Source organism: Bubalus kerabau, chromosome X, assembly GCF_029407905.1.
Source record: "Bubalus kerabau isolate K-KA32 ecotype Philippines breed swamp buffalo chromosome X, PCC_UOA_SB_1v2, whole genome shotgun sequence".
Classification (NCBI taxonomy): Eukaryota; Metazoa; Chordata; class Mammalia; order Artiodactyla; family Bovidae; genus Bubalus; species Bubalus kerabau.
This window is the reverse complement of record NC_073647.1, coordinates 140,996,910-141,020,433: the sequence shown is the minus strand read 5'-3', so window position 1 is coordinate 141,020,433 and position 23,524 is coordinate 140,996,910. Positions and strand designations below refer to the sequence as shown.

General features: G+C 41.0%; 1 protein-coding gene across 5 annotated transcripts in view; it reads left to right on the top strand.

The window, feature by feature from the left end:
- PHEX (phosphate regulating endopeptidase X-linked) overlaps positions 1-23,524 on the top strand; it is a 227,582-nt gene that overhangs the window by 67,900 nt on the left and 136,158 nt on the right. For all 5 annotated transcript variants that reach the window (XM_055565587.1, XM_055565586.1, XM_055565589.1 and 2 more), the window contains exons 7-11: positions 6,216-6,284; positions 8,799-8,915; positions 11,674-11,757; positions 12,955-13,100; positions 21,246-21,339. In XM_055565587.1, the coding sequence (XP_055421562.1) occupies positions 6,216-6,284; positions 8,799-8,915; positions 11,674-11,757; positions 12,955-13,100; positions 21,246-21,339 (510 nt within the window). The remainder of the gene's footprint in view (positions 1-6,215; positions 6,285-8,798; positions 8,916-11,673; positions 11,758-12,954; positions 13,101-21,245; positions 21,340-23,524) is intronic.

Below are 23,524 nucleotides of genomic sequence, written 5' to 3'. Positions count from 1 at the left end.
GAGTCGGACACGACTGAGTGACTGATCTGATCTGATCTGACTAGATGGACCTTTGTTGGCAAAGTAATGTCTCTGCTTTTAAATATGCTGTCTAGGTTGGTCATAACTTTTCTTCCAAGGAGCAAGCGTCTTTTAATTTCATGGCTGCAGTCACCATCTGCAGTGATTTTGGAGCCCCCCAAAATAAAATCTGTCACTGTTTCCATTGCTTCCCCATCTGTTTGCCATGAAGTGATGGGACCAGATGCCATGATCTTAGTTTTCTGAATGTTGAGTTTTAAGCCAACTTTTTCACTCTCCTCTTTCACTTTCATCAAGAGGCTCTTTAGTTTTTCTTCGCTTTCTGCCATAAGGGTGGTGTCATCTGCATATCTGAGGTTATTGATATTTCTCCCAGCAATCTTGATTCCAGCTTGTGCTTCATCCAGCCCAGTGTTTCTCATGATGTACTCTCCATATAAATTAAACAAGCAGGGTGACAATATATAGCCTTGACATACTCCTTTTCCTATTTGGAACCAGTCTGTTGTTCTATGTCCAGTTCTAACTGTTGCTTCCTGACCTGCATACAGATTTCTCAGCTTTAAAAGGCAGGAGAAATAATAGAACTTAAATATTACCATTTAAAAAAATCCCTAATGAATAAAAATATCAAAGCAACTGTCATCAATGGCTGCTAAAACTATTAGATGAATGGTTGATGGGAAAATTCAGGAGAGAGCAGACTGATATCAGATGAACGCAGATATCAATGGTAGGCCATTGCTAAAAGTGGGACAACCAGATTTTTTTGTGTGCCTCCTTATACTGTGCAGTGGGAAGCATAAGCTATCACCAATGATGCCAAAAGAAAAAAAAAAAAAAAAAAGAACTTGGGTCTAATCAAGCCTGTAGTTTTAATACCAGCTTATGGGAAACATGAGTAATAGAGGATCACAATAATCAATTTTTAACAGCTTGCCTTGCACACTTACTATTCAGTTAAACTGATTCTAGAGACACTGAACTGTCAATAATATAGCACTTTCCAAATGTAAGGAGGTACTCATGTGCTTACTACTGCTCTCCTCTGCCAAGATAGCAGCTTCTTTCAAGCTGATGTGTTTGAGCATGGCCTGGCATTTGAGTGCTGTGTGTGTTTGCTTTAGGTGTATCCCTGTTCATACCATTTTGTGTGAGGGGCTATTCACACACCTGAATTAACAGGTTAGAGCTACAGTCTTTCTAACCATGACGTAGCTGCTAGAAATTCAAGCATATGTCTAGGTATTGGTAGGAACAGCTTTCTTCTGAGATCTGCATAAAGCCCGGTGAACCTTGATAACAAAATCTAGCATATCGATGGCTGCCAATGTTGTAAAGTTTGTGAGTGTTGCTTTTGTTAGAAGTAGTTAAAACTCTAAAAAAAAAAAAATCTAACTGAATATTTGGAGCCCATGAAGCACCTTTTAAGTTTTGTGGAATGTAATTTGAAAACCACTACCATAGTGGGAAAAAGAGTAGGCTTTGGTGTTTAAAGAGATTGAGACTTGGCTTTGTGATCTACTCACTGAATGTCTGTGCAGGCTGTTTCTCCTCTCAGTCTCATTTTCCCCAGGTGTAATGAAAGGTTGATTTGAATTTACTTTTCACTGTTGCTGTGAGATTTAAATGGGATGAACTTGCTGACAATTCACAGGATAGATACTGGTGCACAGTAGCACGTGGCAAAAGGTACCTTTCTCTTAAATCATGATCAGGCAGCTTGTCAGAACCATTTGGGGAATGTTTCTCTTCAATTTTTGTGCCAAACGTACATCTCAGATCTCAAATTCAGATGCACAAGAAACAGGCATTTCCTTTAGTCAGTCTCATCTCTGTCGCTGAACTCCCACCCCACCTTCTAGTTGGAAAGTGAGCCAGTCTAGACCCGTCCTCACTTGGCAGCTGCTTCATTTCTCAGCCTTCTCCTAGGGCAGCGATCCCCAACACTTTTGGCACCAGGGACCAGTTTCTTGGAAGACCATTTTCCCATGGACCAGGAGTGGGGGATGATTCAAGTCCATTACATTTATTGTCGCTTTATTTCTATTATGATTACATTAGCTCTACCTCAGACATCAGTCATTAGATCCTGAAGGTTGGGGACCCCTGTCCTAGGGGACTGGAGACCCTCTGATCATCAGTTATCTATTTCTGAAAAGAAACCTGCCATCCCAGCCCCTGTGACCCCTTCATCTGTGCCTCTCTGCTGCTGGGGCCCTGGGCCCCCAACTCCCTCTCAAATCCTGCCATTTTCTAGGGACATTGACCGGTCCCTCTGCTCATAAGAAACTCTTGACTTCTTTGACTGCCTCAAAGGTCTTCTTTCTGCTCTGGGAGAACTCTCTTACCCCTAAACTCTTCTCCCTCAATGCATTTAGACTTCCTTTTCCATCACATTCTATTGCTATTTTCCTCGATGTTCTAGGCTTTTCTAATCCCACAAACCCATGGGGATAAGGGAAAAAAAAACCTGCTTTGGGAAGGCACATCACTGTGGGCATACTCTTGGGTGGTATCTTTGGGTGAAGAAAAAAGGCACTCTTCCAGTGGGTATTCCCATGCCGAGGACATGTGGTTTGGCAAGCTGGGGCGGCTCGAAGCTACATGATGGTGCTCAAGTTCCCCTGTGGCAGGATGACACAAAATTTGCCACAGACTTAAATGGGAGAAAGGAAAAACAAAAATACACGAGACGGCAGATTAATTCCTCAGAACATATCTTGCTACATGTGTTTGGGTTCATTTTGTGTAAGGAGACAGCAAGAATGAGGATTTAAGGGACAATAAAAGACTTTGGAATATCCGTGGTCCTGAAAGAGGGTTCGGAAGGTCAAGGTTGTGTCAGTATGTGTTACCAGAACAGTGACTTAGAGTGATCATCACCCAGTGGCCTGCATTTGTGCGACTCTTAGTAAAATCTGTAGGGATGATAAGGACAGACTCTCCTGGAGATAAAGTTTTTCTTTTTTGTCCTATAACTACATCATAATGTGTGAGATGTTTCTTGTATTACTGTTTCGTTTCCTAACCTGTGTGTCATTTCAGACAGAGAGAAAAATTCATATATCAGTTCAGGGTATTGGATTTCCTAAACATGTGTTTTGTTTTCTACTTGCAATATTAAGATCGGTTACAAATGCATGGATTAAAAACCCTCAAATAACATAGTGTCCTAATATTGGCCTCTTGAGAAAGTCTTTTGCCTCAAGTGTGTGTCTGTTTTTAGTTTTAGTTAACTAACCTTATTCAATCGGTTTCATATATTTAAGAGGTTCCCTCGGAACTGTAGCAATCTGAAGATTTAAAACAGGTCCAGTAACTTCACTTGAATCGTCTAAACTTTTACAATAAATGGATTTAACTTCATTTCATCAGAGGGAAGCTTTGGGTTTCTTGATATTGTCTACAAAGTTTCCTTTCCTTTGAGACTAAAGCTCAAAAAATTCTCCAAGTGGTTCAACTCTAATTGAAAGCCAAAGCATCTTAATCATAATATCGTGTTTCATGTTCCTGGCTTACTTAATTTTTGGAAGAAAGGGTGGTATATTGGGAATTGGAATATGATGAAGCCAGGCTGGCTTGTGACTTGGTTGTTTGGGGCCAATTAGAGAAGAAGATTCAACACAATACTTTGAGGTTTTTAGCAATACACCCAGGCAAGGTCGATGTTATGAAAACATCTTTTCCCCCCAATTAGCTTAACTTTTTAAATGTGTGGATAAGATTTAAGGTAGAAAATTTGATGTCGGGTTCATTTTATTCAGTCTTTGGGCAGTTGCTTATACTCAAGAAAGAACAGCCAGAAATTTAGAGGAAATTCTGGAACTTTAAAATTTTTATTTATTTAAAATTTTACTTACAGTTAAATTCACTTTTTGTGAAGCACAAGTCTGTAAGGTTTTACAAATGCGTGGAGTCACAGAATCCCCACCATAATCAAGACAGACAATAGTTCGTCCCATCGCTTCCCCCAAATTTACCTTGTGCTGCCCTTTTGTAATCACCCACTCTCCCCATCCCCTCTTCTCTATCCCTGTAGTTTTGCCTTTTTTGGGGATGTGATTAAAATATGCCCATATTGTTGCATGTATCAGTAGTTCATTCCTTTTTATGGGTGAGTGTCACAGTTTATCCATTTGCCAGTTGAAGGACATTTGGGTTGCTTCAGATTTGGGGCAATAATGAATAAAGTTACATGCAGGTTTCTATGTGAGTATAAGTTTTCATTTATCTTTGGAAGTGATATTGCAGGGTCATATATGCGTTCAGTTTTGTAAGAAGCTATCAGACTGATTTCCAAAGTGACTCTGTCATGTTGCATTCCCACCAACAGTGTAGGAGTGAACTAGTTTTTCCACATCCTCACCAGTACTTGGCATCATCAGTGTTTTGCTTTTTTGGCCATGCCATGAGCCATGGGGAACTTAGTTCCCCAACCAGAGATTGAACCTATACCCCTTGTAGTGGAAGCGAGAAGTCTTAACCACTGGACTGCCAGAGAAGTCCCTGACATTATCAGTGTTTTTGTTTTTGCCATCCTAGTAGATGTATAGTGGTATTTTACTGTGGGTATCATTTACATTTTCTAATGACTAGTGATTTTAAGCATCCTTTCATAAATTTATTTTCCATTTGAATATTTTCTTGGGTGAAATGTCTCTTCAGATCTTTTGTCCAGTTTTAAATTGGGGAGTTTGTTTTCTTGAGTTATGAGGGTTCTTTATATATTTTGGATGCAAGTCCTTTGTCATATATGTGATTTTCAGATATTTTCTCCCTATCTGTAGCTTATCTTTTTTATTCTCTTAACAGTGTCTTTCACAGAGCAAAAATGTTTAATAATGATGAGGTCCAATTTATTTTTTCTTTTATGTATCTGATTTTGGTGTCATATCTAAGAACTCTTTGTGTAACCCCAGGTCAAAGATTTTCCCATGTGTTTTTTACTGTAGGTTTTATTTGTTGTTGTTATTCAGTCTCTAAGTTGTGTGCGACTCTTTGCGACCCCATGGACTGCGGCACTCTAGGCTTCCCTGTCTTTCACTATCTCCAAGTTTGCTCAAATTCATGTCCATTGAGTCGGTGATGCCATCTAACCATGTCAACCTCTGTACCCCCTTCTCCTTTTGCCTTTCATCTTTTCCAGCACCAGGGTCTTTTCCAATGAGTCATCTCTTTATATCAGGTGGCCAAAGTAATGGAGCTTCAGCTTCAGCATTAGTCCTTCCAGTGAATATTCAGGGTTGATTTCCTTTAGGATTGACTGGTTGGATCTCCTTGCAGTCCAAGGGACTCTTAAGAGTCTTGTCCAGCACCACAATTCAGAAGCATCAATTCTTTGGCACTCAGCCTTCTTTATGGTTCAACTCTCACATCCATACATGACTACTGGAAAAACCATAGCTTTGACTATACAGACCTTTGTTGGCAAAGTAATGTGTCTGCTTTTTAATACGCTGTCTAGGTTTGTCATAGCTTTCCTTCCAAGGAGCAAGCTTCTTTTAATTTCATGTGTGCAGTCACCAATCCACAGTGATTTTGGAAGTTTTTATTGTTAGGTTTTATATGTAGTTTATATGTCGTTCTAGATCCATATCGTATTAATTTTTGTGCAGGTCATGAGGTCTGGTTTGAAATTCATTTTTTTTTGGCAAATGGATATCTGATTATTCTAGCACATTTTTTTGCAAAGATTATGATCTTCTCTTTGATTACCTTTAAGCTGCTGAAAGTTTTAATTCAAGAAATTATGCTGTAATTTTCTCTAATAATAATTATACATATTTAGTTGTCTGATTATTATTTGTATTTTCATCACCTATTTTAAACTTTCCAAAGAGGGTTCTAAAGTTTGCAAAGATTTCTCAAAGCAAAATCACCTCTCTGGATTTTGTTTCTTCACCCATAAAATAGGGGGGTAATCAGATAATCCTATTTCAAAGTCATTTAGCTTTGACACTATTTAGTATTGTTAGAAACTCAAAAGGTTAGAAACCATGAATCGGAATCAGGGGCAGGTCTCTGATTCTTGATAACTGTCATTGATTGCTGCAGCACCTGTTTGCTTTGAATTGTTTTAGTAATGGTGACACATGCTCAAAATATGGCAGGGATCCTGATCTCATGACTCATTAACATGGTACGGAAGAATTTTCAGTGCGAGCAGAATGCTTTGTTTTTTGTTTCAACAGCTGGACCAAGCGGCACTCTCCCTAGCCGTGAGGGAAGACTACCTTGATAACAGCACGGAAGCCAAGTCTGTAAGTTTTCCTCATTCAACTCTGCATCTTGTCAGACATTGTGAGGTTCATAAGTTGTTCTAAAATCCCTAACTCTTTACTCGAATGGAGCAGTGTTGGTGTTTGACAACCATTTTCCCAAATGTAGGAAGCAAAGGACTTTTATTTGGGCAGATAAATGGCCCTCCCTGTTTTCTGGGAGTCTGGAAATGAAGGCTGAGCACTCCCTGTGCAGTGCCCTCATAGTTGAGCAGGGAAGACGGCACACCAAATGCAGTAACCAAGGAGTGGTCTTGCAGCCAGCCCTCAGAAGTGTGGACAGCTCTCAGTATATTGCAGAAGCGTGGGAATGGTCACCCAGTTGACCAGCAGGTCCCAAATTGTATTGCTTAAGAATCACCTCGGAAGCTTCTATTAAGTGTTGATTCTTGGGCCTCAGCCATGGGAAGTCGGATTTAGTAGACTTGAAGTGGGGCCTAGGAATCTGTTTTTTTAAATTGGTGCCCCAGGTTAACGTAAGGTTAATGAGAACCAGATGGGATCAATCTTCTCAAACTTCTTGCTTTGGCTTGGAAACCTAGTCATTTCCTGGAGATTGGATTAGAGCTGGTTTATTCCTGACACTTTGAATTCATTTTGGAACCTCTGTTGAACTTCCAAGGGAGCCTCAGGCCCGGGGGACCCTTGACCAGGGAGGCTCGGGTTTCTGGCCTGCCCTGAGAATGCAGGGACTTCAATGGGGGAAGTGCTGGCTCTCACGGAGTCCCTGCTCCTTTGCTGATAGGAAAGCCTGTATCTAGAAGGCTCCGAAGGGCAGGATCCTCAGCGACTTTCTGGCTGAGGACGCTCATCAAAGAAGGTTGGCAAGTTTTCCTTCTTGAAATTGGACAGAACGAACTTTTACCAGTCTGGAGGCACTTCTGTTTCTACTTGGGTCACCACCTAATACGCAGCCATGCTTGAAATGTTGTCCCCGCCCTGTAACCAATCAGTCCTGTAGACTCTGCCTTCAAAATATCTCTTCCCCCTGGTGCCTCCTTTGTCTCCCTACTGCCCTAGGGCAGATCCTTGTTGAGTCTCCTTTTAACTATTCCCTCCTCCCCTTCATTCCATTACCTCCTTAGCACCACTTGGCAAGCTCTCAAAGTACATGTCCCAGTGTGCTTTTGCTCACAAGTTAGACTCTGTATTCCTTAGAGGGAGTTCAAGGCCTCTTTACAACCTAGTCCCAAACCACTTTGCTGTCTCACCTATCTTTATTCTTCCCCCAACAAAGGCAGCTCGCACATCTCTCAGAAGGACGCCTCTGCTCCTGAATCTGTCCCCTTTAAAAAACTCTCTCCCTGGTTTCTCGAGGCTAGAATTCACTAGTTCTTGAGTTTCCAAGCACTTAGCAGCTTTAGTAAAGACTTTATTTTGATGTTGCTAGTGTTAAAATTAGTAATGACGTGTTTATCTCCCTCCCAGGATCACACACTGGGAACTAGACTTAAGTATTATTTAATTTTTCACCTATACTCCCCCTATGTGCACAGAAGGCCTAGCAAGACGTCTTGCATATGTGTTGATCGAATAAATATTTTTGGAATTTAACTGGAAATTGCAAAACATTTCTAATTCTGACTATCTGTGAGGCTTACTTACTGATTCAACAAATATTTATTAAGGGCCTGCTATATGCCAAGCACTGTGCAGGTCTCGGAGTCATAAGCATTATAAGAATAGCTTTGCAGAATCAAGGTGTATATTAGGGAATCTTATTCCCATAGCATAACTATGGAACAGTTTAATAGCTGTTGTGTTGAGTTCTTAAAATGTACCTGAAAGGAGAAGGGACCCACCCTCACCCCTTGACACACACACACAAGATTCCTCAATTCCCACAAAGTAAGGTCTTCCTCTCCAATAGTATGTGAATAGCCTGAAAATGGGTTCTGAACATGCAGCGAGGAACTTCTGCATTTGCTCGATTTCTCTTCATCATTTTCTCATCTTTCCTTTCCTTTCTCCCTGAGCTAGTGAGGAGAACTTGGTAAAAACCCTACAAAATGGAAAAAAACATTCGATTGCTGGTCTTTTGTTTTTAGTGTGGAGACGGGTAAATTGAGCTGGAAGAAAATAAATCGCAGTTCCCACTAGTCTTCATGGATCATGCCTCCTGCTTTTAGCAACCAGTTCTTTCCCATTTTTTTTAATATTAAAGCCTCACTTGCCTGGAAAGAGGAGTCTGGACTCATTTGTAGATGTTTCATATATCCTTAATATTACTGGTTGCCAGAAAACAAGTTCTCTTGATTCTTGGTGGCCGGACATTTCTGTCTGTCATGGAAACAGTACCCAAGTAGCCATCATTCTTCTTTGTCCCAAGGTGGTAGATGAGTGGTTGGTATTGCATAATGCTCATACCATACTTTGAGTACAGAGTGAAAACAATGGGCATTTATTTCCACCTGATGTTTCTGCTCTTCTGTGTTCCTCAAACATACTTCCCTAATAGACTCTTGTCATGGTCCCTTGCTTCTTTATCTCTTACAGTATCGGGATGCCCTTTACAAATTCATGGTGGATACTGCTGTGCTTTTGGGAGCTAATAGCTCCCGAGCAGAGCATGACATGAAGTCGGTGCTTAGGTTGGAAATAAAGATAGCTGAGGTAAGTCTTCATCTAAAATCTTTTTCTTTTCCTTCTCCTTATTTTAAAGGTGATATATCTTGCATGAGAATATATATAAAAAATCATTTTGTGGCATTGTCCTTTGGGTCCAAGATAGAACTCATAGCACCCCTCTCTGGGAAGTAGCAGGAAGAAAAACCATAACACATATAAGAACTCTTCTTCTGCCCCTGCTTGAAGCCCAGTCAGCGTCCACATTCTCGTCAGTGGTGCACAAAGAACAGCAGCAGGGAGAGGCTCTCTCTGTTTTCCCAGGGAAATGCCTGTTTGGCCTCAACTGAAGAATATGATACATTTGATAAATCCATATGAATTTGGCTTAAGTGGAAGATTATTTTTAATCTAGTTTACTCTTTATACCATTCCAATGCAGAATTAGTCTCATCTAAGATTGAGGCTTTGGGAAGTCTAGTCACATAATTTGATGTAGAGAGTGTATAGGGCAGGCTGGTAAGCATGTATTAGTTCTTATACCCAGCCCTGGTTTTCCTTCTTTTCTTGCCCCACTTTCATGAATGTCATTGTATCATATGTTGTGTTCTGTGTAAATCACCTTTTAAATTCTTTCAGTCTCATGGTGGAGACAAAAAGATCTAAGAACAAACTTGAGAGAGACTAATGAGAAATCCTAAATGGTTAGCTTTGTTCAAAGAATAACTTTTCTAGAAGAACCAAAGTATAAAATCTTTATACGTCCTCAGGATTGGGTGGAATAGATATGATGAAATCTGCTTGGGGAGATACACTGTAGTGAAAAAAAAATGATACTTTTATCAAGAAGTGGTGGTGTATTTGTTGGTAGTCTTTTATAATAGAAGTTGGTAAAAATCTTGAAGTGCTTAGGAGTCCAAGTGCTGTTTGGTTTTGTGTTTGGCGAGGTGTCGTGGGGTGGCAAGGTGGGAGCAGGCTGATGGATAGGGTCTGGAGGAGTCGGCCTCTTGGCTGGTGTGGTGTACATGTGTGTCTTTCTCCAGACCCCCTAGTCACAGCACATACAGTTCCTTCCTGTGTGTCACCTTTGAAGACGGCAAAGACTGCTGCAGATGTTCTGGAGTCAAAGACTGGGCCTCTCTGCCATGTCTAGAGGCCATCTGGATTCCCTTCCCAGGCAAATCGGAGACCCAGAGACCTCATTTGGACTGAAGCTCCAATACAGCGGGAAAGGCCTTGCCCTGAGCCAGGGATCTGAACCAAAAAGGGAACTCAAAACAGCTGGGCCGAGGCAAGACTGGGAATGGTCAAGAGGCTAAATGAAGTGACAAATACGTGGGGTGGAGGAAGGAGCTGACAGAGAGCTGAAAACAGCTCTAAGGCCAAAGGGCTCCAACCTGGGCCTATGAGTCTGAGTGGAGTGAGGAAGAGTGCGGACATTCTCTGAAGCAGTGATTGAAATGGAGGCAGGAGGTTGCCTGTGAGCTACAGGAAGTCTCTCCATGGATGGTGAGGAGGGAGAAGCTGAGGGCACTAAAGGGAAGAGGAGACAGATGTCTGCCACTCAGCCTTCTGTGATTGTATCTTGACAAATCCATGGTGCTTGGGTTTTTTGCCAGCTGATAATGCTCATCTCTGTATCTTACATCCCAGGTCACTGGGGACCTTCAGAATTAGTGGGGCATATCATCCCAGGCAGACTTCTAAAGCTGGGGAGACAGGACAACTTCGCCAAGCCCCCCAGAAATCCTTGTAAACACAGCCATGGAAGTGTGCGTTCAGCTAATCCCAACTAGAGAGATGTGTGCCTAAGGGGAGGTCTTGTTGATGGCATGGCCCTTGGGATTGGAGCCAAGTGGAGTTTAATTGGAAAGACTTGCAACAGAAAATGAATCACAAGCAAAGTCTTGACTTATGGTTCAAACCATGAGGGTAGTGATGGTGGACAGGAGTGCAAGGGTAGGGGAGTCCTGTGTGAGTTGGAAGGTGGAGAGTTTAATGCAGGGGAATCAGATTATGGAGGGCCTTAAGGAAAAATCATGATGTGTTGAGCGGTATGAGGAGCTACTGCCTGTCTGCAGAAGTGAGGAAGATGATTGTTGCTGCTCTTCTCAGATTAGATATGGCAGAGCCTAGAAGCTTCGATTTGATGTTGCCAAAATTGCCAGGAGCACAAGTGTTGGGAATGGAAGGAGTGTGAAGGGTCAGGGCTGGAGAAGCAGATGTGGAAATATGTCTGGGTGGTAACTGAACCCATACCTTTAGCAGTGGGGCCAGGGAAATTTCCGGGCCAGAGAAACCAGAGAGGAGAAGGGAAGTGAGGCATGAAACTGTTGACAGAACGATCACTGGTGGCAGCGCTATTCAGATAGTCTAGTGCGCTTAGTGAGAACGTTCCCCTGGGAATGAAGGGGTGGTCTGTAGTTTATGAACTGTAGAGGCTGTTACCTGGATACTACAGGTGGACAGCGGATGTTTGTCTCAAATTGCCCAATCTTAGCATGGCTATCTACCCCAAGCCAGTGATAGATTTCGTCCATCCACATGAAAGGTTAGGGAGGGATTTGAGTAGTTATTTTTGTACCAAGTCCAATGTTTCACACTGAACAGGAAAGGAAAGTTTCTTTTTATTTTCTTAATCCTGTCTAAAGTGATTTTTCCCCCCTCCTCTCTCCCAGGTTCGTCACCACACCAAAATCTTGAAAAAGTTTATGATACTATACAGATGTTTTGGCACATGTAGGAAGTAGCTATGCAGTTAGAAATGGTTTGTTTGAAAAAAGTAACCAAAGTTTCTTTCCACCAGATAATGATTCCGCATGAAAACCGAACCAGTGAAGCCATGTACAACAAAATGAACATCTCCCAGCTGAGTGCTATGATTCCCCAGGTTAGTGAAAGCAGCCCAGGAAATTGTATCTCAACTGGTCATTTGACAAGCAATTCTGTTTCACCTGTGTGTAAAATTTTACCTCATAAAAGCTACCATTGGTCTTCTTGCTCATCGCCATCTCTGTCAGTCATCACATAAAATATCCCTTGTCTATGCATGGGATGCCGTATACTCTATGGAACAGAAACCTTTTCCAAGAGTGGCCTAAAAACTTAAAGCCTATTTCCTTATATAGACAAAAGTCTAGACATAGGTTGCTGTTGGTGTTGGTTTAGCTGTTGCACAACATTGTCAAAGATCCAAGTTCTTTCTTTCCACTCCACTCTTTTTACAATGTCGGCTTTTTGACTGCATAGTTGATGACTCAGGGTTGTAAGGTGGCCGCCATAGCTGCATATGTCACATCTGTCCTCAGAGCAGGAAGAAGGGGCAAGCCCCCGTATGGGCCATGTTTAACTCTTCTACCAGGAAAAACCAACGCCTTTCCACGTGTCATCCCTTTATTTCTTACTGAGTAAAACTGGGGCATGTGGGACTACCTCCTTACAGGGTAGGTTGGGCAAGTGAGTGACTGGCTTTCCATTTCACTAGTGGAGGCAGGCAGGGGAGCAAAGAAAAGGAAAAGCCTGGAAAGGACTTTCTAGGTAGCCAGGTCAAAACGCCAAGACAGTGATGCTATGAAGGGGAGACACGTGTTACTCTGTGTTGTTTGTTTCCCTTGGTGTAAGAAAGGCTGTGCCAGAGGGTGAACCAGAATTGTCGCGGGGCATCTATGTCTATGGGGACAGGAGAGTGAATGAGCGTGGAATGGGGCCGAGTGCAGGGAGAAGGGAGGTGAGTGCTACTGCAAGAGGGATGGAGAGAGAGAGAGAGAGCAGGAGAGAAGGTGGGAGGAGGAGATGGGAGGATGAGAGTGCAGGGACGTGAGCACATGTGCTGCTGGGTGAGTATGTGCACACACATGTGCTCCATACACAGATGGCACAGACACATGCTCCATTTATGATTCAGCCAGCAAGTCTGATCTGGGTGGCAGTGATCAGGCATTTATCTTCTAGATTTGAGCAGTTGGATGTTTATTTGGTCTGAGATCACAAGCCATGGATTACATTCTACTGACTCTGGTTGCCTTTCTCCTTGATTGTTCCCCAGCAGAGTTTCTCTCACTGTGTTTTTTTGTCTTTGTCTCCGCAGTTCGACTGGCTGAGCTACATCAAGAAGGTCATTGATGTCAGACTCTACCCTGAACTGAAAGACATTGGCCCCTCAGAGAACGTGGTGGTCCGAGTCCCTCAATACTTTAAGGATTTGTTTAGGATATTAGGCTCTGAGAGGAAGAAGTAAGAGCTTTCTTGTACATTTTACTGTGACTTTTATTTTTCCTTTGAAATTACAAGGTCTTCCCCCTCGTGTCCTTTGAAAACTGTTTTTTAAAGAAAGTTATATCAAAAAAGTCTTGGGGAAAGTTGTGGTGTCCTTTGTGACAAACGAGCTGAGACCATCATCTGGTGTAGTTTATTTACTACAATGACAACAAATATACAATATTTTTGCCCCTTATTTCTGATCTTTCTGCATATTCCCTCTGAAAGCCTAAATTGTTTATTAGTTTTGGAAACTAGTTATATAGTGATGTTATTTTTTGAGATTTCTATATGAACATCTTTGTTTTCCTCTAGTTCATTCTTGGTCTATGGCTGTTTTTTCCTTCCTTCTTCTTTTAAGCCAATAAGTCACTTTGTGTCAATAAACCAAAGTACCAATACTGAAAAGACTTAAGACCACTCAGAAAGCTGTAGAAAAATTAGACTGGTGAAAGAATGTCAGGAACTGTCAGGTTTTTCTTTTTTTAAACAATATTTTAGAATTTGTTGCTTTGTTCCTTTGGCACTACAAAGCAAGGAAATTCTAAAAATGTTCTGGAAAGATAACTTTTTAATTGACATATAGTTGATTTACATTGTTATGTTAATTGCTGATGTACAGCAAAGTGATTCAGTTCTATCTATACATTGTGTAATATTCTTTTTCATTATTGTTCATCATAGGATATTGACTAGAGTTCTCTGTGCTATGCAGTAGGACCTTGTTGTTTCTCCATTCCATATGTAAAAGCTTACATCTGCTAACTGCAGCCTCCGACTCCATCTCTCCCCCAACCCCTTCCCCCTTGGCAACCATTAGTCTGTTCTCTATGTCCATGATTCTATTTTTTATTTCATAGATAGTTTCATTTGTGTCATATTTTAGATCAGGAAAGAGAATTTTGCATCCTCATGAAGCCATTCAGGTTTGACTACAGAAAATGAAGCACAGGAAGGTCAAATAGTTCACAATCACAGTTTAATCGGCTAATTGCTGGACCATGATTAAAAATCATATTTTCTTTTATAAAAATATTTGTTTGACTGTGTCAGGTCTTAGTTGCAGCATGTGGGATCTAGTTTCCTGACCAGAGATCAAACCCAGACCCCTAGCATTCAGAGCATGGCGTTTTAGCCACTGGACCACCAGGGAAGTCCCCCAAATCATACTTACTTATTTGGACTTAGACAAGGTTATGTTGCCAGGAATTATGTGAAAAAAAAGAGGCACCTGGAGAAGTCCTGGGAATAAAATTTAGCATCCATCCCCACCTATGAAAACATTTAGACACTTTTGAAGAGCTCTTCTTTTTAAGATGCTATTTTCTTAAAATAAAAACAATGTGTTGTTCATTGAAGAAAGCATACAGAAAAGTAAGCATACAGAAAAGGGAGAGTAGAAATAATAAATTCATTTCAGATTCTGTGTGGGGTGAAACCTTGATATTCCAAGTGTGATCTGTGGATCAGTAATGCCAACAGCATCACCTTGGGCCTCTGGTAAAAATGCAGATTCGAGCAGTCCTCCTCTATAGATCTGGAGCGAGGCCTAGAAATCTGTATTTTAACAAGCACCCCAGGAATCTTATGATTAGTTTTTTTGGGGGGATTCACTGCTTTAGAAACTTTTTCATGTGTACTTCCTAGCTCTGAAATTTTGTAAAATATGACCCCAATGATTTTGTACTCCTATGCCATTGAGTTACTCAACACTTTTTAAATTGTGGTGGTAATTTCTGTTGAAAGATGGAGTTTGCATGCTATGTACACATTCTCCAGAACTTAGTGAGTTGGTTTCTTCCAGTGTCTGTGTTATCTTCAGTTGTAAATTAGTAGGTAATTTTTGAAACTGTACTGATTTTATTTCCATAAAAGCCTAATTGACAACCAAGGAATAATAGATTGGGCCTTGGTTTACTGTATTAGATAATCTCTTTGGTGGTGATTACGCTTTAGAACCGCAGGATCTGTCATGACAAAAAGGGCCAAGAAAGACCACGACTGAAGGGAGATTTTAATCTGGTTCTTATTAAAATGATAACTTAGATGTAAGCATAGTGAACTACAGTGGAAGAAATGTAAATAGAAAAACTAACTGCAGACATTATGTCCGTAACAAAAGATGATCTGCAGATATTTTGAAACTTCCAACTCTCTGTCACATAGTTTACTCTTTAGCAACTGATTCATCAGAAACAACTTGTATTGTGTGTATGTTGAGATTTCAAAACCCTGTATGCTTCTTGAAAATTTTGATAACACTTTATTTGCGGAGCACAGAAAGTTTTTTTAAAGACTACTTTTATTTATTTTTAAACTACTGTATTTATCTATTATTTATTTATTTTTGACTGCATTAGGTTCTTTGTTGCTTTCAATGGGGTTTATTTGCAGCAAGCAGGGGCTGCTCTTCGTTGCATTGTGCGAGCTTCTTGTTGTGGTGGCTTCTCTTGTGGAGAACTGGCTCTAGAGTGCACAGGCTTTAGTGGTTGTGGCACGTGGGCTTAGTTGTTCCACAGCATGTGGGGTTTTCCCAAACCAGGGATCAAACCCATGTCCCCTTGTCCCCTGCACTGGGAGGTGGATTCTTATCCACTGAACCACCAGGGAAGTCCCCACAGTAAGTTTTTTAGACTGCAAATCATCTGCTTGGAGGAAAGCTCCAAGCAGATCCTCTCCTTGGGTTGTAGCACAAGAGTGGTCAAGGAAATGTGCCCTTGGGTTCCCTTAGTTACTTTATTAGTCAGGACATACCAGTCACTCTAATAAGCACCCCTACACTTACTGGTTTGTACCATGACGATTGTACCCTGCGCTCCTGGAATGTCCAGCATGGCTGTCCCCGTAAGGCAGCTTTCCTCCAAGCAGGGACTCAGGAACTTAGACTCCTTCCATCTTGTGGTTCTGCCTTCATCTGGCCTTTTGGAATCTTCTCCATTCAGCTGATGGATGGGGAAAGAGAGTAGAGGATTGCATAGGAGGTTTTATGGGAAGGCCTTGAAGTGGTATGTGTCCATTCCATTGACCAGAACTCAGTCACATGACCAATTTAACTGCAAGAGAAGATGGGAAATAGAGTCTAGCTTTGTGCCCAAGACTGAAATATCAAAGAAATTATCTAATTTTTTGGTTTGCTCCTCTCCCTCACCCCCATGAAACAGTGAACATTTGATGGTGGACACTCCTGTAATTGTTTTTATAACATCATGGCCTAGTATGGTACTTCTCACATGGAAGATTCTTCCTAAAAATTTCTAGAAGTTAACCAGATGGCCCCATGACCACTATCTCGGAGGTGACACAGAAGCAGGACTCCAAAGGATAAGGAGGAGTTTTTCAGGTAGGGGATAGTGGAAAAGGAGTATGTCCTCAATGTTGAGCATGTTGGGTGATGGGACTAACATTAACCTGGATGTTGCCTTTGAGGGGTTTCTGGACCTTCCTAGCAGTCCAGTGGTTAAGACTCTGCTCTTCCACTGCAGAAGGCGTGGGCATGATCCCGGGTCAGGGGACTAAGGTTCCACATGCTGTGCAGCATGGCCAAAAAGAGAGAGAGAAAGAAAAAAGTGGCAACAATTTCTGGTTTAGTAGATCTTGGGGGAGGCCAAGGAATTCTCAGGTGATGCTGATGCTGCATACCTCTGGGCAGCCTCTAGGGTTTAGGAAGATCTCTTCAGCTTTGAGAACCTTTGAGAGGTACCTGTTTGGCTTACCTCAGGTGGTTTGGCTCAGAGAAGCAAATGCAAGCCATGGAATCTGAAGATCCAAATGTTAGTCCTAGATTTGACACATGCTTAGAAGTACTTTGACCTCGGATCTTTGTTTTATTTATCTGAAAATTGGAATAATAATAATAACCACCCCACAGCATTGTCATGAGGCTCAGAGAAGATCTTTATGATCTTTTTTTTTATGATCTCTTAAATGCAATACAGTACAAATATAAGCTGTCACTAATTGACAACAAGGGTCAGAAAAATCTTCTTTAAAAAAAAATCTCCCTCGTCAGAGGCTTTGGGAAATGATTTCACGTTGCTCTCTTTGTGGTGGATTCTCTCTCTCTTGAGCCTCTGTTTTCCTCTACTTTATTGATTGCCATTTGGGGGAAATTACCATACTGCTGAAAATGCTTTTTGAAAAGAGAAAGATGTGTTATTTTTAAGGACTATTGCTGAGTCTTCTTTTTGTTTGTTTTTTTGAGCATTAAGTGGCAGTCATTCAGTCATTCCGGTCAGATCTGTTCCTGGTGTGTAATATCAGCACTCCAGAGCTGTGCTCCCCAGTGTTCTGTCAGTTTATTTATAATGCTGGAGCAGCTCATCAGTGCCATTGTCTCCCTGTGCGAGCTTCCCTGCTTCTGGCTTCTAGCTGTCAGAGGTCCTGTGCTGTGGTCTTATAATGCCTTGCCTGTGGAGCCCTCATACACTGTTCTTTCTTCATACCCACAGATTTTTGGAAAGTGCCTTTGTTGGACGGTTTTGACTGGCTAGGAAATCTTGGTGGAACAAGAGGGGTTAATCTGTCCATGTGTGGCATGGGGAAAAGCAGAGGCTTTCGAGTCAGACATATCTTAGGCTTGTCTAGCCTTCTTTGCATTCCTCGTGGCATCTGGGAGGATACTTGGCCAACAGTTAGCTCTTGGTGTCTTGCTCAGGATTAGGGATGTGAACTCAAAAGATCCAAAGGAATGACCTGAAACTACATGCTTATTACACCTGTTCTTCAACTTGGTTACACCCTGGACTTAGCTGGGGCGATTTAAAAATAATATTTGTGCTGGGTCTCATCCTAGAGACACTGATTGAATTGGTCTGGAGTGGCCTGGGCATCTGGTGATTGTAAGTTGGAGACCGACTGAGTATGTGATCCTGAGGCGTTACTTCATGGTTCTAGGCCTCAAGTTTCCTGTCATGTAAAATGCATACGAGGACATCTCTCCTGTAGCGGTGCTGTGGGAGTTAGAGGTAATACGAGATGCCTTAGCAGTGTGATTTCAAGGGAGCTGGAAAGGCAGAAAAATCTAAGACCCCAACATAGTTGCATCATGCTGCGTCTTTTACTGCCACCATCAGGCCCCATCCTCACACCATCATTCCCCAGTTAATCTGGTGCATCACAACCACCGTGAGGGAATAGCTTTTGAATTCATGTAAGCGTATCTGCTGGCCACGGATCTCCTTGGAATCTGTACGTAGGGATCCAGCACAGCTCTCACACCCTGGAAGCAGTGTTTTAAGGTTGAAGAGCCTACAGACCTTGCATTAGGGTTGGTCTCTGCCCCTTTAACATTCTAGATATTGGACCCTAATTGCTGCTTGCATCTTCCCGGCTGTAGCTGGCCTTTCTGCCCAGCTCTGTGAGTGATGAACTTGCTCACCATCCCCGCTCACACACAAGCTATTCCTCCATTATTTAGCTTCAGAGAGGCTAAATTCTTGCTCCAGAGTTTATATTCCCACTCCACACCCTAAAGCCTTCATGGCCCAGGGCCCGTCCCTCTCCTGATGCCTACTCTCATCCCCCAGTTTGAGGCAGGCAGTCTTCCAGCCAACTCTCTGGCATGCAGTTGTGGGTGCTAGGGTCTGTCACATCATTGCTATGTGCTTGCCTGTTTCCCCTGCTCAGCTGAAAGCTCCAGGAGATCAGGGACTATAGCTTCCTCACCTTTCCATCTGCCAGCACCTAGAACTATTTGTATGTATCAGGTGTTCAGGAGGTGCTGAATGAGCGAATGATGGAAGGATCCCTTGTGTACTTACCATGTATCCCATTCAATGGAAAAACCCATTTCTATGAACAAGCTGAAATCTGAAGTCCCATATCCCCTAGCTAGACTTTTAAGTTCTCTGAATGTAGGTGTGAATTCCTATTTATTTGCATTCCTCGTGGCATCTGGGAGGATACTTGGCCAACAATATGAGCACTTGTCTTGCTCAGGATTAGGGATGTGAACTCAAAAGATTCAAAGAAATGACCTGAAACTACATGCTTATTATAGTGCCTCAGAAGAGCAAGGACAAGGGCTAGACTTTGCTGATGAGAATGGTGGTCTCTGAGGGGAAGTGTGCATACTTCAACAAAATCCATGGGGTCTGAGAAGAAATATTTTTTAAATTGTTTGAAAAAAGTTTATTTATTTGGTTCTGCTGGGTCTTCATGGCTGCACGGGCTTTTCTCTAGTTGCAGCAAGTGAAGGCTACTCTTTAGCTGTGGTACACAGGCTTTTCTTTGTGGTGACTTCTCTTATTATGGAGCACAGGCTCTAGGGCACACGGGCTTCAGTCGCTGCAGCCCACAGGCTCAGTAGTTGTGGCTCCTGGGCTCTAGAGCGTAGGCTCAATACTTGTGGTGCACAGGCGTGGTTACCCCATGGCATGTGAGATCTTCCCAGATCAGGGATCAAACCTGTGTCTCATGCATTGGCAGGCAGATGCTTTACCACTGAGCCACCAGGGAACCCCAAGGAGAAAATTTTAGAACCTCTATGTATCATTCTTTCTACTGAAAAAATAGCTAGGCTGTATTAGTTTTGCTGTATAGATAGCCATGAACCCTTCATTTGATCTATATACCATGTATGAGAGTGGGCAGTGTTACCTTCACTGATTAGTTTTTATTCCATATATTGAAAATAATCTCAAGTCATTTACATATACCTATATATTTATGAATTTTACTATTGGTTCAATCCTCACAAAGTGAGCAAATGATTTAAAAAATTCTTGTAGAGAAACAGGAGTTGAAACTATTATTAATAGTATAAGCACAAAGTGAATGGGAAGAAAATGTCAGAAGTGGCCCTTCTCCCACTCTAGTTATGCCATCTTCGTTGGCCAGATGACAAGATAAAAACAGTGCTGTTCTAACCAGATCTGGGAAGGATATGGTTGCAATATTTTGAAATAGTCAAGATGACTATATGGGATGCTGATTTACATTGACTGTTGTTGTATTAACCTAATCCTATATGGATAATGTGTATTGAAGAATTAACTAAAAGTGTTTGAAGGATTAATTAAGGACTTTGGAAAACATCTTTATTTCATTTTATCTTTCAAAATTTCTATTTCTAAATTTGCTAAAGACAGTCCTGATATGTTAGCCCATTAGTATATCTCTATATAAATTAAAATAGCTATACATATGTTGGGTGTATACACTGAAATGGATTTAGTTGCTAAGAGTGAATGTCCACTGAGTTAGGATGCCATGCAAATGAGAGTGTGGGTTACTCTTGATTGGCCAGTTACCATCATGTCACACTGCTCTCACATGGCTGGCTGACCCCAAGAGCCATCTCAAGAATGTGTGTTATTAGTCACCATGGTAATGGCACAGCTGGGAGGGAATGGGTCATTAAAAATTCATCATCACTATTGAGTTGGAAATTAACTCAGATCACACATACTTTTGAGGTCAAGGTGCCTTTTGCTTATAGAAAAAGGCAGAAATTAAGAAAATGTAATGGATTATTAAAAATATGTGTTGTGGATATTATGAGTGTATGGGGTTGTTTATGTGTTTGGACGTGAACAACAATAAGAAAACCTGAAATTTACTCTGTCAAACATTTTGTTAGTTATTTTAACTTCACAATAACCCTGTAAGGTAGAGGTCATCCTCATTATATGACAAAGAAAGATGAAATCAATGAACTTTAGTGACTTGCCCAAACTCCCACATCTAGTACGTATCGAACAAGGGTGCATATCTAGGTAATTGGCATTAGCTGGTATATTGCATTTTGTTTCCAAAAGGTAAGAATCCATCTGCATTTTGTCAAGTCACCTAATATTTGGAAGGTATCAACAATTTCTAGGCATGAAAGCATGGATAACAGTGGACTCCATGTTGTGAGTGGGAAAGCAAAATGTTCATGCTGAGACCTGGGGCTGGAATTTTTGTATCATCTGTCTGCATTAGGTGGTGAAAAGCAAGCCATTTTTGGTTGAGCTTATTGACATTGTATCATCTGATGTCATTTCTCAAGTGAAAGTTCTGCAGTTTTGTATGAGCAAAAGGTCCCTCCATGGAGCTTTGCCAACAGATTTTCCCAAGGTGTTCTGCAGAGCATCAGATATCAAGCTTAGTACAATAAATGTGTTCTCTTTCTGTTAACAGGACCATTGCCAACTATTTGGTGTGGAGGATGGTTTATTCCAGAATTCCAAACTTAAGCAGGCGCTTTCAGTATAGGTGGCTGGAGTTCTCACGGGTAAGTTTTAAGAAGATTGCAGTGTTACATCACTGGATAACTTTACATGCCAGAACAGTCTGTATATTAACTAATCCAATAGAAATCATCTTTAGGTATTGGGCAGAGGGAGTTTTACAGCTCAAGTTCTACTTTTTTTTTTGGCTTTATTTCTTTTTATTGAGGTAAACCTTATATACAGTAAAGTATATTCAAGCTCTTCTTTGATGAAGGTATATAAAGATATTTAGGGCAATACTTGAGACCATCACATTTTCACCCTCCCCTTCTTACCAATTTATTCCCCTTTCCCCCAGTGTTTTTAAGTGGGTCACTACAATTATAATTTTTTCTTAGTGATATATTTGTAACTATCTTTCGTTTTCAGTATTCTGAATATTCAGAATATGCATGCTATATGTATTAGATGGTAAAGTTTCATCTTTAATTCAGGGGTACTGTTTTGTCTCTAGCTTGATCTTCAGTCTTTTTTTGCCTTTTTTTTTTCTTTTTCATTAGTGTTGGTATTCTTAATTCAATCTAATTTATCCTAATTCTATTAGGCCAACAAGGCCTAAATTTAGTCTCCTCTGAGATGTGGCTCAACTGCCTAAAACACTTTTCTTTCCCCCCTCCTCATCCAGCCCTGTGATCTCTGCTCTTCTCCCACACTTGTTCTCCTCTTTAGCTTACATAAGTGTCACTCAGTTTCAGAGGTTTTTGTCTGAGTGATTCTCTTACCAATACAGACTTAAGGGTTTTGTGGCTCTTTTTTTTTTTTTTAACATTTTAAGAATTTTGGGACCTTAACAAATATTTTCAGTTAATTTTCTCTTAATTTGTAGTTAAGTAATGGAAAATTTTGTAAGCTCTAATTTCATTTAATAGACATTTTAATTATTAGGGAAAATGGCAGCTAGAGAAGTTCCTAGTGGGTCATTGCTCTTGAGTAGTAGCACAGTTATTTTGGATACATTTTGGCCCTTGAAGTCACTAGGGTACTGAACTTGATAGAAAACATCATAAAACAACTATATATATTGAGGTCATATCAAAGGGTTAAGCTGTAAAACTAGTAGATTATATATATGTGTCTGTGTATATTTTTAACTTCTATGGATCCCATAAAAGATGGTACCCAGCTGCTTTCCACCCCCACTGTGAAGAAAATAAGAGAGAGAGGTGTAAGAAGTAGTGTGTGAAAATTTAAGGTTAGGTATGAAGGGATGTTTCTTAAGCATAAAGTGCTAAATATAATACTGAATTGCCAAAGAAAGTTATAGGATCTCTTTATCTAGAAGTTTTTAAAATAGATTCATTCCGTACTCTCCTCAGAGAGTGGTTATGTTATCAGAAAGTAGAGGAAGAATAGATAAATTTCAGTGTTAATCACATTTGCTCTGTACCTACAAGCGGGGTCAATATCATTCACCGGATGCCTCCAGCCACCGTTCTCAGAGCCTCCCCTTGCTCTCTACCTTTACTTTGCATTTTGAGCGCTCCAAACTCCCAACCCACAGGGGCAACTTAAATGATATTAATTTCTTTGTCTTCAACCCTGAACAGTAAGCCTTTGAGCCTTCCAAGTCCTGCTTTGGACCTTCCTTATTTGTTTGTAAATATTTTCTTATAATGGTTTAATTGGGACGGATGAGAAAAACACATCTATTTTTTACTTGGTTACCAGTGTGTTCTGTTATGACACAATGTAAATATACCTCCTGGGTTGTTCATGGTGGGCATATTTTCCTGGTCTGACATGTGAGTGTACTTTCCAGAGCAAGGAAGCCTTTGCTGGGAGTGGGGGAACTTTGATCACCCATTGATTTTAAACCTTTCTTGGTAGAAGTTTAATTCTCAGAAGGTATTAACTACCATCTGGACACTTGGACAGTATCCTTTCATGTCCCTGCCAACTGCAGAAAAACTATGCTATTGTCTACATCCTTTGTTCAGTGGGAAAATTGGAAGGAAAGGAGGGATACATTATTATCCTCTCTTAAAATATTTTCTCTTTGTTTTATATATAATGAGACAAGCAGAATATTTTTCTTCATTCGATTTTACCTTTGGTTTACTATCTGACACATGTATATGGGTTGCGGGATGCAGTGTTTTGTAGACTGTGTCCTTCAGGTTGTTTGAACATTTTTTCAGCCATTGGTTTTATCCAAGTGAAGCTCATTCTGGTTCGATTATCTCCCAC